Source organism: Dermacentor variabilis, chromosome 7 (genome assembly GCF_050947875.1).
Source record: "Dermacentor variabilis isolate Ectoservices chromosome 7, ASM5094787v1, whole genome shotgun sequence".
Lineage (NCBI taxonomy): Eukaryota > Metazoa > Arthropoda > Arachnida > Ixodida > Ixodidae > Dermacentor > Dermacentor variabilis.
The window spans coordinates 19,270,144-19,286,473 of record NC_134574.1 but is presented as its reverse complement, the minus strand read 5'-3'; the positions used below and the strand labels follow the sequence as shown (position 1 = coordinate 19,286,473).

At 45.6% G+C, this 16,330-nt stretch overlaps 1 protein-coding gene across 2 annotated transcripts in view; it reads left to right on the top strand.

Moving 5' to 3' along the window:
- The window catches only part of MED17 (mediator complex subunit 17), a 305,063-nt gene that overhangs the window by 12,707 nt on the left and 276,026 nt on the right, over nt 1–16,330 (top strand). For both annotated transcript variants that reach the window (XM_075698299.1, XM_075698300.1), the window contains exon 4: nt 11,345–11,456. In XM_075698299.1, the coding sequence (XP_075554414.1) occupies nt 11,350–11,456 (107 nt within the window). In that variant the 5' untranslated portion in view covers nt 11,345–11,349. The remainder of the gene's footprint in view (nt 1–11,344; nt 11,457–16,330) is intronic.

Here is a 16,330-nt window from a genome sequence, read left to right as displayed (position 1 = left end):
ACTTTCAGTTGTCTTGGAGCCAACACCCGAAGCCTCTCCAACCTCTCCGTCAGCCACCTGGCAGTCGATCCCAAGCAAGAGCTATCGAAGCAGTGTGCGTTGTGAGCATTCTGTCGCAGCACCAAGTGTGTCCAATATTTCGGTAACCACAAGCAAGCTGGGTGTTTTGACGGATGGGTGGAGGCATAAACTAAAGCTCATCCATACTCCTATTGCCGTATTGAAGGAGATTTAGTGTAGACATATGTGAGCAGCCTGATCAGTCTGCATGGTCCAGCCACCTGGTGGCCTAGATTTTAACCAGCCAAACAAAGAGCTAATGTTGCTGTCACCAAGTGTAAAGCATTTTAAAGATAAAAAAAATGTGCTCACGGTTATGCCCCTGCCAAAAATTTACACCAGCAGCAAAGTAGAATACACTTCGTTACTGCTATATTAGTTCTTTGTTTGGTTGCGCTCTGTGCCACCAGGTGGCTGCACCGTGCAGTATGTTCACGTTTGCGCCTCTGCTCATCCCGTAGAACGGGTAAGTGGGAGGCCTAGTCCACTTGCGCTTGCATTTACCCAAATATCGGACACGCAAGACACGATTGTGGTAGTAATCTTTCGGCGTGAAGTGATGGCTGCAAACGCTTAGATGCTGGTGCTGATCAGATACTGACAACCAGCGTTGAAGCCACTCCACTCGCATGTTTGCCTTGCAGGGGGACAGGATTTTGCAGCTTGACATGTCACTGATTGCTACGTTTGCAGCCGACAATGCAAGGGTGAACCATGGTGCACGCGAAAAGACATATTGAGACCAACACACAGACCGCATAGCTCGCGTCAACACAGAGCATGTTGTAACACAAGGAGACGGCACTTGCTGTGTGCTGGAAGTGCTCGAGTGTAGCGATAAATTGTCCTTGTGCATTCTCTTTCTGTTACTTTCTTTTTTATAGGAAGAAATTAACTAATATTCCTAACACTAACGAACAACATTTGTTCACCATAAAGTTAGAAAAATTATTGATGACACGCCCTGGGCAGCCAATCAGATAGTTCGCCCTACTGGCGTCATATGGCCACCTCGCATCGCTTGGTCAGGGGGCGACTGAAAGGTCAGCTGAGTGACGTGCTGCAATCGATAGCGATGTGCGTTTTTAAAACCTCGTAATAAATTACAGGCTTTACACAGAGAACTTAGATGCGTCAGTTAATGCTCAGGACCTACTCTAATGGCTCAGTACATTTGTACAAGATTGTCAAAATCATTTCAAGGTCCATTTAAGAGAGAGAAAAAGAGAAGAGAAAAACCTTTATTCCTGCATAGTGTAATACAATATGATTGACAGCAACTACTGGTTCCTTAGCCTATGTGGCTGGCTTTAGATTCATACCGTAAAAGTCAACATAAATTGCTACTCAAAGTAGAAAGCAAAAGAAAGTTATCTTATATACAGTGGAACCCTGGATATACGTCCCCCGGTTTTGCGACGACCCGGGTTTGATGACTGATTAGCGCAGTCCCGGCGAAGTCCCCATAGAAGCAGTGCATTAAAAACCCCGGTTATCCGATGCAATTTTACGCCTGACCCGCGTTATACGACGACCCTCGCAAAGCGTGAGACGGAACAGCAGACGAAAAAAAAGTGCCGTGGGTCTCTTTGCTCTCTCCCCCACCAGCAGCCACCCGCGATGCCTGCCGTGCTGAAATAGTGCCTTTTCTTCTCCACAATCACTTTCTCCCTCTCTTCTCGGCGGCGTCACCTCTCGTCGCGTTGGGGAAGCATTTCTCTCCTTCCAGTTTCTCAGCAGCAGATCACCGACAAGGTAGCATGGAGAGGCTTAGGTTTATTGCACGTGTTTTCCGCCCAACTGCACAAGCTGGCTTCAGCCGCTGGATGCCGGCTTCATTAAGTGCGTCAAGCAAGGGTACCGGAAGCTGTTAGTGCAGCATCGGTTGGTGGTTATGGAGCGTAGTGAGTTGGAAAAGATCACTGTGCTCGATGCCACGCATTTTATTGCCATTTCGTGGAATGCAGTGTCGCGAAGCACAATGGCGAACTCGTTCAAGCACTGTGGCTTTAAGCGAGAGATTGCCTCCTCTGCTGGGGACGCAACAACCTCGATGCCGCTCGAAACCGATGCAGGCTTCGCCAACAACAATTTCAAGGGTTTAAGCCTCACCATGACCTTTGTCGAGTACGGGGAGGCCGACGACAACATTGTGATCCGCGGTGAGGTGTCACTGGATGACGCCATCGAGGAGGCTTTGCCTAGTGCCGACACCGCTGCGACATCGGACAAGGACAACGACAACGCCAAAGATGCCGTGCCTCTGCCTACCATGTTCGCCGAGGTGCTGCGGCACATAGACAGCATCCCGAACTTCATCTGTTCACGCGACGCCGCAGAGGACCACCTTTTGGACGTTGCCCAACTCGAGCGAAAGCTCTTGGTTCACTGATCAAACAAGGTTCAAAAGAAACTTACTGACTCTTCTTAAAGTTTGCGCCGGCTGACGGGAATCGCGGCAGTGGGCAGTGGAGTGCCGTAAACGTTCGTTTAAAGCATGATTGGTACCTGTACTGCAGCATTAATTCTTATTGCATTTACTGTTTCGATAATTTGGGTTTCCTAGCGCTGCAGAGTATGTTAGTTGTTTACATTGAAGTTTCTTGTAAATTCGTCGAGCGAAATAAGTAGTATATTTATAGGCATAATTTATGTTCAGATTTTACGACGCTTTTTCGTGGTCTCGAGAAAGTCGTATAATCGGGGTTGCTCTGTATGTGATTTAAAGTGATGTCCCATGATTTAAACGGCGTACCATGACACAACCCGCTTTAATTTTGCGACTCTGATATCATAGCTGTTGGAATTTGTGACAAAAAATACGTTATGATATTGTATTCCCTTCAGTACAATATCGTTCTGTGTCTTTTGGACTGTCTAAAAAAAATTGTTTCCTTGTAAAATTTGCCTTTCTGAAAGCATTTTTTAATGTGGTCTTGCTTTATATGATCATCAGACTCCAATAATTGCTGTCTCTTGGCAAGTTTTTCTTTTAAGCGAATCACACTTGCACACTTGGGGCATTGACATCTCCCAATGAATTGTTGTTCGAGTTTGTGTTCTGCTGAAGCTTTCTTGGGGCACACCTTGCTAAAGTGTTCCCCGATACTGAAATTGTAGCACTTCTGTGTGTTCGCTGGGTGGGCAGTCCTCGAGTATGAATTGCCTCCGCAGAAGTTGCAGTGTCTTTGCCAATGTGCCAATGCGGCTTTCCTGAAGACTTTGCTGTTTCTTCTGATGTCTGACTGCGTTGGCACTCACTTAAATGCGCATTCTGGACAAGGCGCCGGCTCCTGTCAAGCCGTGAATTTTATTGTTGCCTCTGGGTGGTTTACTCCAGCTATGCCTTCACCTGTCTCTTGTGAAAGTGAGTGGTTTTATATACCAAGTTTCCCTCCTTGATAAAGTACTGGTTGAATTTCTTTTCTGACAACTCTTGTTTGATTCTGGCTGAAAGATCGAATGCAGAAAAGATGTCCATGCGCCATGGTGTTAGAGCAAGGCCTGTGCCTTCTGTGCACACTCACTCAGGCCTGATGCATAGTGATAGTTGTCAAACATCTTCATTTGCACCAACCACTTTTTCGACATGTAGTCGAACACCAGACAGTCAAATTTAGTCCGGGGCGCTCCATAATGAGTGTCTTTCATAGTGGTGTTTTGGGACATAAGACATAATCAAATCAATCAAAAGCGTTACTATTTGTTTTTAACATGATAGTGGTAAGGGCCCCGTGTCGCAGAAAACCCGGTGTCTGCGTTGGCGACGTCATCTCCGGGCGAGAGAATAATCTCAAACCACGCATCCCGATCCACGCAGTGTGGCGCACAGGCGTTAGTGAAATAATTGGATTTCTCAAAGTAAAATGCATCAGATCATTCGTAAATGACAACTTACACACAACCTATGGACATGATACAGTCGAACCCGGCTATATTGAACTCGCAAAAAAACGCATATCATTTTGATATAGAGCATAATTCGATATAAGCCTGCTAAAGAATTGGATGTCATAAAATCTCATACCATTTATAAAATCACTTTATTGCTGAAACAGCTTAGTTTCGCAAGGAATAGTCTGGTATTTTCTTCTGCTTCGGCAGTTTCGCGGCCTGCGACGCACGTACATCTCCACATTGTCTCAGGAGTCGGAGCTGCTGAGGCCGCAACCTTCCACATTCGCGCAGAAGCACAGGACTAGTGCGAGTGCACCAATCACCCCGGAGGACGGGGGCAAAGGACCATCGTTGCTTTCCTCATTGTGCCCACTTTCACTTGTGCTTGGTACGATGTCGGCAATGTAGTCTTCGTTTTCTGGCTCTCCCGTGGTCGCGACACCATCATCTGCACTCCCAAACTCATTGACCGTCGATTCGTCAACGGCTTCCAGAAATTCTGACAGCTCGGTCCAAACTTCGGCAATACCAGCAGCGGCTTTGTCGCCGTGGCCAGGATTTGATCCCGCGACCTCGTGCTTAGCAGCCCAACACCATAGCCACTAAGCAACCAGTGCAGGTCGCGCAGTGTTTGTCACAACAAAGCAAGCATGCTTATGATGTTGAACTCAAAGTAAGTTAACAAATGAATATTTTATGCCACATAAGTGAGCAAATACGGTCGTGGACGTTTTTCAACTGTTATTTGTTGCTTCATTACTTGGAGCGTGCCTTGTACCTCACAATTATAGAGGCTTTGGCGAAATGACGGGTAAGGGCTTTTTTCTCCGTTGACAAAGTACCTCGAACATATTTTAATATTGCCTTTCAGGTTTGAATGTGAGAAGGCATTACTGCTGAAGCATAACAGAGAGCAATCAGCTGAGACTAAACAACTGAGACTGAACAAATATGCGCTGAAGCATAACAGAGAGCAATCAGCTGAGACTAAACAACTGAGACTGAACAAATATGCGCTAGCGTGTGCGAGAGAAATGCTAATTTTCGAATACTGTACGTGTGCTGCGCTGTACTCCAACCTTAGTTCTGTTGCTATAAGCGCGAGAAAACATTGGCATGAATGAGCCTGGTTCCAGCAGTTGCGTCTTGATCTTTGCACAGGAAGAAGCACAGTGTGTACAAAGCTCCAGCATGGAGCGCTTATGAAGCTAGATTTGACACATTACAACCACTGCGCATTTGTTTTGGAGCAAGATGAGCTAAACAACCATCTAAACTAATTTGCAACCACCGGAATCAGTTTACATATTTTTAAGCAGTTGACGCTTTATTGTGTGTTTTTACGGATGCCGCTGCTGGTTCTGTCCTTTTTCTCTTTTTTTCTGCAATTATGTCTTCGTTCATTTAACAGAAATTTGCAAGACCGACACAAACTGGGACGATCCACTTCGGCCGCTGGGTTGCTTCCCTCAGTTTTGAAGGAAGGCGATACAATTTAATGCCGACATCTCCTTTGCGGTTGCGACAATCCTTAACGCAGCAGTATCTGTGCTTGTTCTTTTTGTTCACGCTTCTCATGGAGGCCGCGGTGAATCCATTGGAAAATTGGAAAAGCACGCTTTCAGGTGGGCCTGAGAGCACCACGGACAATGGTGAAATGGAGGTGAGGGCCTACTCGCCTATGCTTACCGTCGCTGCTAGGTGGCGTGACATGTACTGGCAGAGTGCCCGTTCTTTAAGATCATGCTGAAAGTGCTCCTCGGAATCTTGTATGCTGCGGGGCATCCGACTTTTCACTATGTTCGACCCGATTTATGATTTTGAGCTTCACAGTGAAAGGCGAATTCTGCCACTTTATCATGGCAACACTGCGGGAGAAGGCCCAGATGGCGCAAATACAATGAACCCGAAAAGCAGTGAGACAACTCATACTTGTGCCATCTTGCACGACGAGGGCACAAGAGCCTCTGATTGGCTGTCTGAGCAAGCGCTGCAGGTGGGCCAGGATAATTTTTTGCAGGGGGTTGTCAACGGCTCGCTCGACGCAGTAAGGTCTCGGTAGGGAGAGCAGTTTAATGTAGCCGGTGGCACCGAGTTTCCTCGCCACTGCAAGGGAAAGCCAACTTTTGGCGGCACTTTTCCACTGCTTGACGTTCGATATAACGGGAGTCACTGATATTTTTGTCTGATGTAAGCGTAACCTTTGCTATATATACTTACTGTAACTATACCGTGTTCAGAAATTGTTCTATATTTATTTATTTATTTATTCAAAATACCCCCAAAGGCCCTCATTACGAGGGTATTACATGGGGGGGGGGGGCAATCACAAGCACTGGCCATTAGTTAGTACATACTAAAAACAAGAGAGTGTAACAGAAGTAATAATACAGTGAAACATAGGTAATATACAAGATAATTAGGCAACAATTATTACAGAGAAAACATTAGTACATATTAGGAGAACATAAGGCAAACTGCAATGAAAAACACCAACAAACATCGAAAACACTGTAAAAGTACCAAAAAAGAATAGTACGATTAGTCGACAAGTCGTGAGCGAATTAAATGTTGAAACTTAGTCAAGTCGGGTTCCGTGGAAATGACTGATGGTAAGGCGTTCCATTCACTTATTGTGCGAGGTAAGAACGAATATGCATAATGGGATGACTGGCAGTTAATGCGTTTGACTTTGTATGGATGGTCACGGCGTGGAAAAATAACTGTTGGTGACTGAAAGAAATCATCGTGAAGTGATGGATGGTGATAAAGCTTATGGAAAAGTGTTAAGCGAGAAATTTTACGGCGAAGTGCTAAGTTGTCCAAGTCAGCTTTATTCTTTAACGAGGTGACGCTGGTGTAACGTGAATAATCTGAAAATATAAAACGCGCAGCACGGTTCTGCAAGGCTTCGATGTTACTGATGATATAAGTTTGTTTGGGATCCCAGATGGCAGACGCGTATTCTAGTTTAGGACGAATTAATGTTGTGTATGCTAGTTTATTAACATGCATTGGGGCTTCTCTTAAGTTATGTTTAATAAGTCCGAGAGTACGATTTGAAGAGGCAAGGGTAAGATTAATATGATTATTCCATGATAAGTTTGACTGAAGATTGATGCCAAGGTACTTGTAAGTAGTTGCGAGTTCCACAGGGTTGTTATCAAGGGAATAGGTGGTTAGAATTCGTGGCCTATTGGTGAAAGAAATGAGTTTAGTTTTGGAAATATTTAATGGCATTAACCAATTAGAACACCATGTACTTATTGCGTCCAGGTCAGTTTGTAGTAAGTGGCTATCAGTGTTACTTGTGACACATCGGTAAACTACACAATCGTCTGCAAATAGTCCGATTTTAGATGAGACGCTACTGGGTAAATCATTAATATAAATTAGAAAGAGTAAAGGTCCAAGTACGCTGCCCTGTGGAACTCCAGACGTAACATCAGCATAACATGAATTGGAATTGTTAACTGATGTAAACTGAATTCTAGATGAGAGAAAATCGGTGATCCATGCAATTATAGTAGGGTGAATGTTAAGCTGTGAAAGTTTAAGTAACAACCTGTGGTGTGGAACACGGTCAAATGCCTTAGAAAAATCTAGAAATATTGCGTCAACTTCGAACCCGGCGTCTATTAGTGCGTGTATGTCGTTAATAAATCCGGCAAGTTGTGTGTCGCATGAGTAGCCTTTGCGAAAACCGTGCTGATGCTTAAAAATAATGTTATGGTCTTCAAGGAAGTTGATGACTTGACTGTGTATGATATGTTCGAGTAATTTACAAATAGTGCTGGTTAAGGAGATGGGACGATAATTAAGGGGAGAAGCACGATCACCTGATTTGAAAATGGGTATTATTTTAGCAATGCGCCAGTCATTAGGAATACCACCAGTTGATAGTGACTGGGAAAATAGAGCTGTTAACATGGAACAAATACTATGCGATGTATTCTTTAAAATTTTATTGTTGAAACCTAGATGGTCGGCACTAGATGACATTTTAAGATTGGTTAGTAGAGATAAAACACCAGCCTCACTGATGTCTACCTCATGCATTGTGATTCCCACTAATGTCTGTAAAGTTGGCAATGAGTTAACGTTTTCATGGGTGAAAATTGATACAAACGTATCATTTAGAAGTTGAGCACAATCTGAATCGGAGATGGGAACACCAAAAGAATCTGTAAGAATGATGTCAGTGCGAATTGCAGGGTTCACTACACGCCAAAAGTGACTAGTATTATTTTTTAGCATGGATGCTAAATCATGAGAAAAAAAGTTATTGCGAGTGGATTTTAGCAATGCCTTATAAGCCTTTTCTCACGCTTTGTGTTTATCATGGGCACTGGCTAGACCAGTCAGCTTAGCCTGCCTGTAAAGTCTTTTCTTTTTGTTATTAAGCCGCCGAAGCTTGTTTGTAAACCATGGAGAACTGCTTTTGCAGGAAATGGATAACACAGGAATGTAGGTGTCAATGAGTGAACTGACGGTGGCCTTAAAGAGGACCCAGTTCTGTTCAATGGAACGTGAATGAAAATCATGCAGAAATTGACCTGAAAATGTTGTTAATTCATTGTTAATTGCGTCGAAATTGGCCTTGCCGTAACACCTAATTTTCTTTTTGGTAATTATTTTTTTGCTCACGCAAAAGTTAATGCATCCAGTTGTGATATCATGGTCAGCGATGCCTGCTTCATGAGTTATGTCGGATAATATTTCAGGATTATTAGTTAAAACTAAGTCTAGTATATTGGCAGAAGTTTCAGTGGATCGTGTTGGTTGACTAATAAGTTATGTTAATGAAAAGTCAAGACAAGTGCTGAGAAAGGTATGTGCGGCCGCATCCGTGGCCGATACGGAGAGCGTCGACCAATCTATATTTGGAAAATTGAAATCGCCAAATAGGATAATTGACGACCTCGGAAAATGCGCGCACACCTCGCTCAGCACTCGATGATACTCTTCGGAAAACGCGCCAGACATGTTGGGTGGACGGTAAAAAACGCCAATTATCACACCAAATGCAGCACCCTTCTAGGAAATCCAAATACATTCCAGAAAAGAATCGATAATGATGGGTGCGGCGATGAATTCTTCCTTTATCGCGATGAGCACACCGCCCCCTCTACGCTGTTGCCTATCACATCGAAAAAACTTGAAAGTGCATTCACTCGTAAAGATGTTGTTATCGTGTATGGTGTTGTTAAGCCAGGTCTTGGTAAGTAACACTAAAGAAGCCTGGAATGAATCGATGAGCGATGAGAGTGCAATACCATGAGCGATAATACTTCTAGCGTTGGTGTATAAAAAGAGAAGTTTGTTATCAGTGCTACAGTGCAATTTAACGGGTGAGCGAGTAGATGAAACTGAGCTTAATGAAACAAAGGAGGAGGAACGTCATTGTCCCTGCGCCGAGAAACAAGAACAGCCTGGCCTTCATTGGTGTTCCACTCGTAAACGCCATTGTTCAAGTGCAGTTTGTTGAAAACCAGACGCACTCGATCTCCGTCCTTCTTCATAGTTCGCGAGAACTGGAGAAGTTTCCGTCGCTTTTCGCGAACTGCTTCCGAGTAATCTCTCGAGATGCTCAAGTTAGTGTTCTTCAATTTATGGCCGCGGCTCAGAACCAGTTCAACTTCCTTCTCATTGAAAAATTTGGCTATGATAGGCCGCTTCTTCTCAGACGAAAAGCGGCCCACACGATGTGCTCTCGAAATTGACGTCACGGTAAGCCCAAGTTTTTCGGTACAGAAATTACTTACGAGTCGTTCTGACTCTTCCCAAGTTTCAGACTTCGCCGAATCTGTTAAGCCATAAAAAAGAACGTTAGACCGCCTAGAGCGATTTTCGAGGTCGTCAATTTTTTCCTGTACGCCTACGAGACCGTTGTCACTGCTCGTGGTGGACTGAGCACATGGGGGCGCTGCAACTTTCTGCTCTAGATCGAGGACACGTTTTGTCAGTTTTTCTAAATCATTCTTTAACTCAACGTGCATTTGAAGCACCTTGTTCACAGATTCTTGAAGCACTGAATTACTAGCTTCAACACGCAAGATAGAGCCAGCCACAAGGTCTAGCTTTTCCTCTTGAGCCTTGGTCATGGGTCCAGGGTTTAGCTCGACATCACCATCCAGAACAAGCAGGCACAACAGATACGATGTACAAGCGTGAACACTTTTCAAAACATGGGGTGGCCACGACACCGCTAAAAGACAGACATCGTCACGATAGGAATAAGCGTCATAGTAGCTAACCTGTATAAACATCAGTGGTGAGCGTAGGATCGCAGTGGCGGTGCCGTGGCCCAGGGCGGCGTTGGAATGTGCGCACTTTTGTACTGCCCGCTCAGCTGACTCAGTCCCACGTTGCCAGACGGAAAAATCTGCGGCGTCCAGAAGTGGCGGAGCATCCAGGAGAGGTGAAGTGGCCAAAAACGGTATTGATAGGCCGCAGTCCGTTGACAAAAGTGCGCCGAGCCAGGGGGAGCTTGTATCATTGTGCCATTCACGCATGGGTGTCATCGGGACCGGCTGCATCGAAGAAACAGACCATGGCCGGCCCAGGGAAATCAGCAACAGGACCTGTATAAACATCAGCGGTGAGCGTAGGATCGCAGTGGCGGTGCCGTGGCCCCGGCAGAGTAAAGAGTAATTCAATGTAAACTAGTTCAATATAGTCGGGTTCGACTGGAGTGTCGAGTATAATTTGAATATACGAGAAAACAGAATTCTGTTACGCGGAAACACAAATCCCTTTTAAAGTGATAGCATTTTCCAGCTGCCGTTTTAGACCTGTCTTAGTAGGAGTGGCGTGACCCACTCGTTCCCTTGCAACACCATAAAAAAAGAACCACAAACCTCGCCCTTCGTGCATAGCATTCACCATCAGCGTTTCCAGGAAAACATTACGGTAACATAAGCTGCAGTTACCAGGAAGCATAAGAAGCAGTCGGGGATATTTGAATGCTATTGTGTTCCACTGTTAAAGGTGAAGCTTAAGCGTCCTTCAAATTTTTTTAACCTTCTGAATTGATGTGCACCATTTTTTTTTGTGTGTGCGGTTATACATGTCACCCTCTTTAGTGCATTGCTGCCTTGTGTGCCTTTTGTTTTTGACAGGCTTTTACCATGTGCATTGCTTTCAGCATAAGTATTCTGTGACTTCTTAAACCATCCGGAACTTAGCCTATATTTGTACCTTGACGTCACTTTCCACATATATTTCTCACGCCTTGTGTAATTCCTCCTTTCTGACTGTAGTCTGTGGCATGTTATGTGCCGAGAGTTTATATTGGGTGACTTATGGTTTGATGCTTAGTATAACCAGTCGTGTTGTCTGCATTATGTGTATGTGAAAGTTCTGGCTCTGGTTGTTGTTTCTACAGCTGCCATGTCGAACAGCAGCGGTAGCGGAAACAGCGTGGCTGTCTGCGTCGAGGCATGCCAGGAGTACCAGGTGCAGGAGATCACTTACGACGGGCAGGAGGTCTACGTGCAGTGAGTACTTGTTACAGAAGGGTTGAATCTGCATTTTTGGTAACTTGGGAAGAGCGCTGAGCGGCAGAATTGGAAAGAAAAAAGAGTGCAGCACCAAATAGCCAATGTCGCAACCAGTCTGGCTATTTAGCTGTTACATTGTCTGTTTGGCTTCAGAGGAAGGAATGCATGGGAAACTTGCATCATCACACGTATGAATGTACTAGAGAAGGTTTATGATATCATTCGTGTGCACTCAGTACAGTTAACCGCAGTGGTGAGCCTTATTTAATTCAGTGCAGTGCCAAGTGGCTGCATCTTGCTTGCATGCACTGGTGTGTTCAATTGCGCAGTCACTTAAAATTGTAAGCAACACCCATTTTATCCAGCATTATTACATAAAAAAAGCTATAACCTGAAGGAGTAATCTTATACCTACAACATGAAAACTCGTGTTTAATGAGAACCTAGTGATGGGGACACATCAAGGTTCTTTTTTACCAAATGCCAGTGTCTCCTCCGTCGTATCAACACAACTGTCGCTCGGAGTGCTTCCTATGTATAACATTGCATCGGCACTGTTAAAAAAAGGGCCTTGAACCACTTTCTGTCGAAGTTGAGTAATGCATTTGAAGTTATATTTGGCTATTTCAGAAATACTTTGCCACAAAAAGTTCTTCAATCCGTTCAGCAGAAGCACAGTTATTGGCAATCAAACATACCATTTGTGGTGCTTCCGCTCTGTTAGGTGATTGTGAAGGATGACTCATGTGCGCATTCTTTTTGTTTAGTGAAATGTGTGGTCACTTGTCTTCTCAGGGGTCTTCTCTGTGTTTATGGATTTGTTGCCTTGCAAGTTGTGCTATTGACTCGCAACCGAGTTGCTTCCTGAGAACGCCTGTAAAGCCTGCTTTGGGAAGTTGGTGGCCGGGACGCAGGTAGATGAAAAAGGGAGCGACGGGGGTTATCGTGCACTGCTTTTTGCGAGCACCATAAATCGCGCAGCACTAGTGGGATCTGGAGGAGGGAGTATTTTGGGGTGGGCCGGGGACGAGGCAGCGCGGGTGGCTCGGGTTGTTCAAGTGGCACCCACCACCAGTGTGAGTTATGGAGCTGGGGGTGAGAATGTGCGTGGCTGAGTGGGTAGTGTAGTCTGGGACTTCGGAGACAACGGACCGATCTCCCAAGTGCCCGATCGGAGCGATAGACTGCCCCTTTGCTCAGCCGCATTCGTTAATGTGAACTCACGTTCCTTGTTTACTACATACTCAGTGCAACTAATGCAACTGCTAATGTCTGTCTCTAAATAAATTCAGTTCAAATTATTGACATCCACGACCTTGAGTCCCAGAGTGCTGAAGCACGAGAACAGTGCATCAGCTTAGGAAAAGCCGACGACAATGAACCAAAACCCCAAGAAAGAAGAACCCGGCGGAGGAGGGAAGAAGTAAAACTTACTCGCTCCTTCAATGATTTGCACTGCACAGGCTACTGCAGAACGGGGTGTGCCCACAGTGCTCTGCCAACTGAACACCACTGTGGTGCACAGTTCAAATTTATTTTTGATGTTCATGTAGGCGCCACTATTTCCAATTTTGGCGGCTACGACGTGCCAGTCCTTGGCTAGCCGCAGTATGCTCAGGCAGTGAATTTGTTGCGGCACCCCATGGCGGTGTCTATGCTACTCTTTAAGCTAGGTGCAACTGCAACAGTTGCTTTGTCTACAACAGGGCTCATATATGCACACTCGTGCTCATAGGCTCATATGTCTGGCGGTTCTTTGTGGTGCAGACTAGCTTTGTCCTGCACTAGCTTGACCAATGGGTAGTAGCCGCATCCAGCTTGCGCATTTTGAAGTGCTATCAATAGTTCGATCATTACGAAGCAAAGTCTGCCAATGCATCTAACCAGGAGTGGCCAGGAGTGAGCATATAGAGTGAAGCTTCGTTAAACCGTAGTTGGCCGGAGCTCGGAAAAAGTACATACTAAACGGTAGTGCTGCTTAACCGAAATAGCATGAAATTACCCACTTACCTGTCAAAAGCGGAACTCGGAGAGAGTGCGATGAAAAGGGAAAAAACATTCACTTCGCGCGACAAAAGTGTTATTTTCGTTTGATGCCGTGGGGGCCTAGCAGCGACGACAGCGGCCTCATGTGAGTCAGCTTTTCAGCCAGCCTCCTCTTCTCAGCAAGCACTCGCATGACAGATGCCTTGTTGGTGTTGCATTATCTCCTTGCACGTGGGCGGTAGTGCTGCAGCAGTTGCGGGGCGCCTTTTTCATTGCAGGTGCTCTTCTCGTCGCGATGATTGCATTCATGAGGCTGACGTAACGTGCAGCTTCTGCCACTGTCGGGCCTGAATTGCCCGTGCTGTCGCATTTCGTGTCGTCCTCATCACTGTCGCTAGTCGACGCTTCGGCAACAACAAAAACAATGATGGCAAAAAGTCGAACCGCGTAACTGACACAGCCGACATCTCTTTGCGGTTGCAGCATTGTTGCCGAGCAACTTCTTCGCATTCCAGATGCCACACACCGTAGTCAACAGTAGATCCCTGTTGCATGCCAGCACAGTCTTCTTCGTGTCACGTTCGATAGCACGAACGATGTAATTTTTCTTCTATGCTGAGCACCCGGTGTCTTCTTTATCCGAGTGTTGGCAATAACGCGAGTCCTTCCTTGCACGACGCCACAATGCTCTCTGGCACGGTGCTGCAATGAGGTGCAATGTGCAATGAACACACAAGGCGCTTGGAGGCTGTTCTGATCTCTGAGGCTTGTTCTGCGGGGCCGCCCGATGGAGACGACGCACCGCCGTGTTGCGTGACGAAAAGTGGAAACACTATGTGTTAACCGATACGTACACAATAAGCTGGTACGGTTTATGCGAATACAAAACACATTATGTTCAATGGCTGCTGAGTCCGGGATTTGACTTTACTACTTTTAAAACCAAACTACTGTTTAAGCGGGTACGGTTTAATGAGGTTTTACTGTACTGGCAAGCGTGCATGTGGTGTGACCTTAAGTTTTGTGTGGTTCGAGGCTGGTTGAGTGTTCAAAACTAGCCGAAATTGGCAAGACTCGACGGCCACAACATCGATAAGCAGGGGGGCCAAACTTCCAATTTCTATGGAGGTGGCTGTGGCTGAATGCGAGTAGACGATAGTCGCATTCTTCCTGAAGTACGTATATTATTATAGAAATTCAAAAGCAGATTTTAACTTACTTCAGCCTGTTTATTAAACTTCGTGAATAAATATACCACTAGCACTAGGAAGAAGCACACTGATATAAACACCTTCTTGATTGATGTCAGCTATTTGCCAATTGCAGCCGTGCATGGGAATCTGCTATACAGTCGAACCCACTTATAACAATATTCAAGCGCCACGAAAATTCTATTGTTATAACCGGGTTGCACGAAAAAAAATCAAAATAGGGGGGCGGCAGAGCTGATGTGAGAAAATTATATGGGGGGGAGTGCCCCTCCCCACCACGTTCCTTCATCTGGCTGCTGATCGTGTTCACTCACTTAACTGCTTCCTGGGCGCTCCCATTGCGTGTAACATGCCATGGCTGTCGACGTTAAAGAATGGCACTGCTATATCAACTGCAAAGCGGGGTCGTGGGTAGCAAGCAATATGCAAGCTCTGCCGAGGCATCGCTTTGGTGGCCCCAAAAGGCGCCTTTTAAAAATTGCGAGAAGGTTGTCGCAGCAGCCTGTCAGCTTGAGAAATCCAGAAGAAATGTTGAGGCAAGCATCTTGCTGTGTACTTCTCAGTGGCTTGCATGAGAAAAGCCTGTGTCCATCAGCCTTGCATGCTTTACGTGAAGCTAGCCGACATCCTTCTCTGGGGCATCAAAGTGTTCCACACAATGAAGCGGAAGGTTCCATGCCAAAACAAAGCCTCAGAGGGACTGAATCGTCTGCTGAGCCTCCTGTGAGGACAACGTTAAGGCAGCCTGCCCTACCCTGTCATCGCTGCCGTCGCTATTCGATGCAAGCACGTTCGCGATGATCACCTCATCGGTTAAAAACATTTAGCTTCCAAATCTAAAGGCGTGTGCTTTCTTTTCACTGGCAACCTTGTGCATTGCTTGATGATCAGCCATCTTCTGGTTCGCCGGTGAGTAAAATGACGCTGAGAAAAACCATGTGGCCAGGAACAATTTCAATGCAACGAACAAAGACGAACGCGAGTGATTGAGCCATTCGCAGAACTGCACTGACTGAGGAGCCAGCAAGCAATCTGGGAGCAGTGCAGTTAGCATGGTCCATTCATATTTCTAATCTAAGGGTGGTGCGGTGTAGAGCTATGGGAGCAGCCCATTTGTGTTTGGATAGGTGGAAGGACGACGGGAAAGAGGGGCGTGGAGAAGGCTGGAAAATTATCGCATGGGAGCTGTTGGGGCAGCGGGCTATTGTGCAGCGGCTCGAATTTCTCGTTTTCTTTTTTCTTTTCAAGAATTTCGCATTTCTCTACCTTTTGACACTGGCACTCAGCAGCCAGACTACATTGTTATAACCAATAATACGGAATCGGGGCATTGTAGTAAGCAGGTTATTTCACATTGAGAAGATACATAAGTTGATGGTGCAGCAGCTTCTCATTGTTACAACCGATATATTGTTAAAACTGGTATCGTTATAAGTGGGCTTGACTGTATTACGAAATAAAGCATCCAGAAAAAAGTGAGGAGTAGGCTGCTCTTGAAAAGACAGTGTTTGAGAGAAAGGTGACTTCATGCTCCGCTTGCGAAGTCCACGTGCCATGCACGACCGCAAAGTTTGGCTTAGATGTTCACAGCAGCGTATGCTGTGTTTTTTCACCAAGCCCGAGCGGGGGTTCAGGGCGCCTTTAACAACCTTCTTTAGATTGCGAGATATCCTG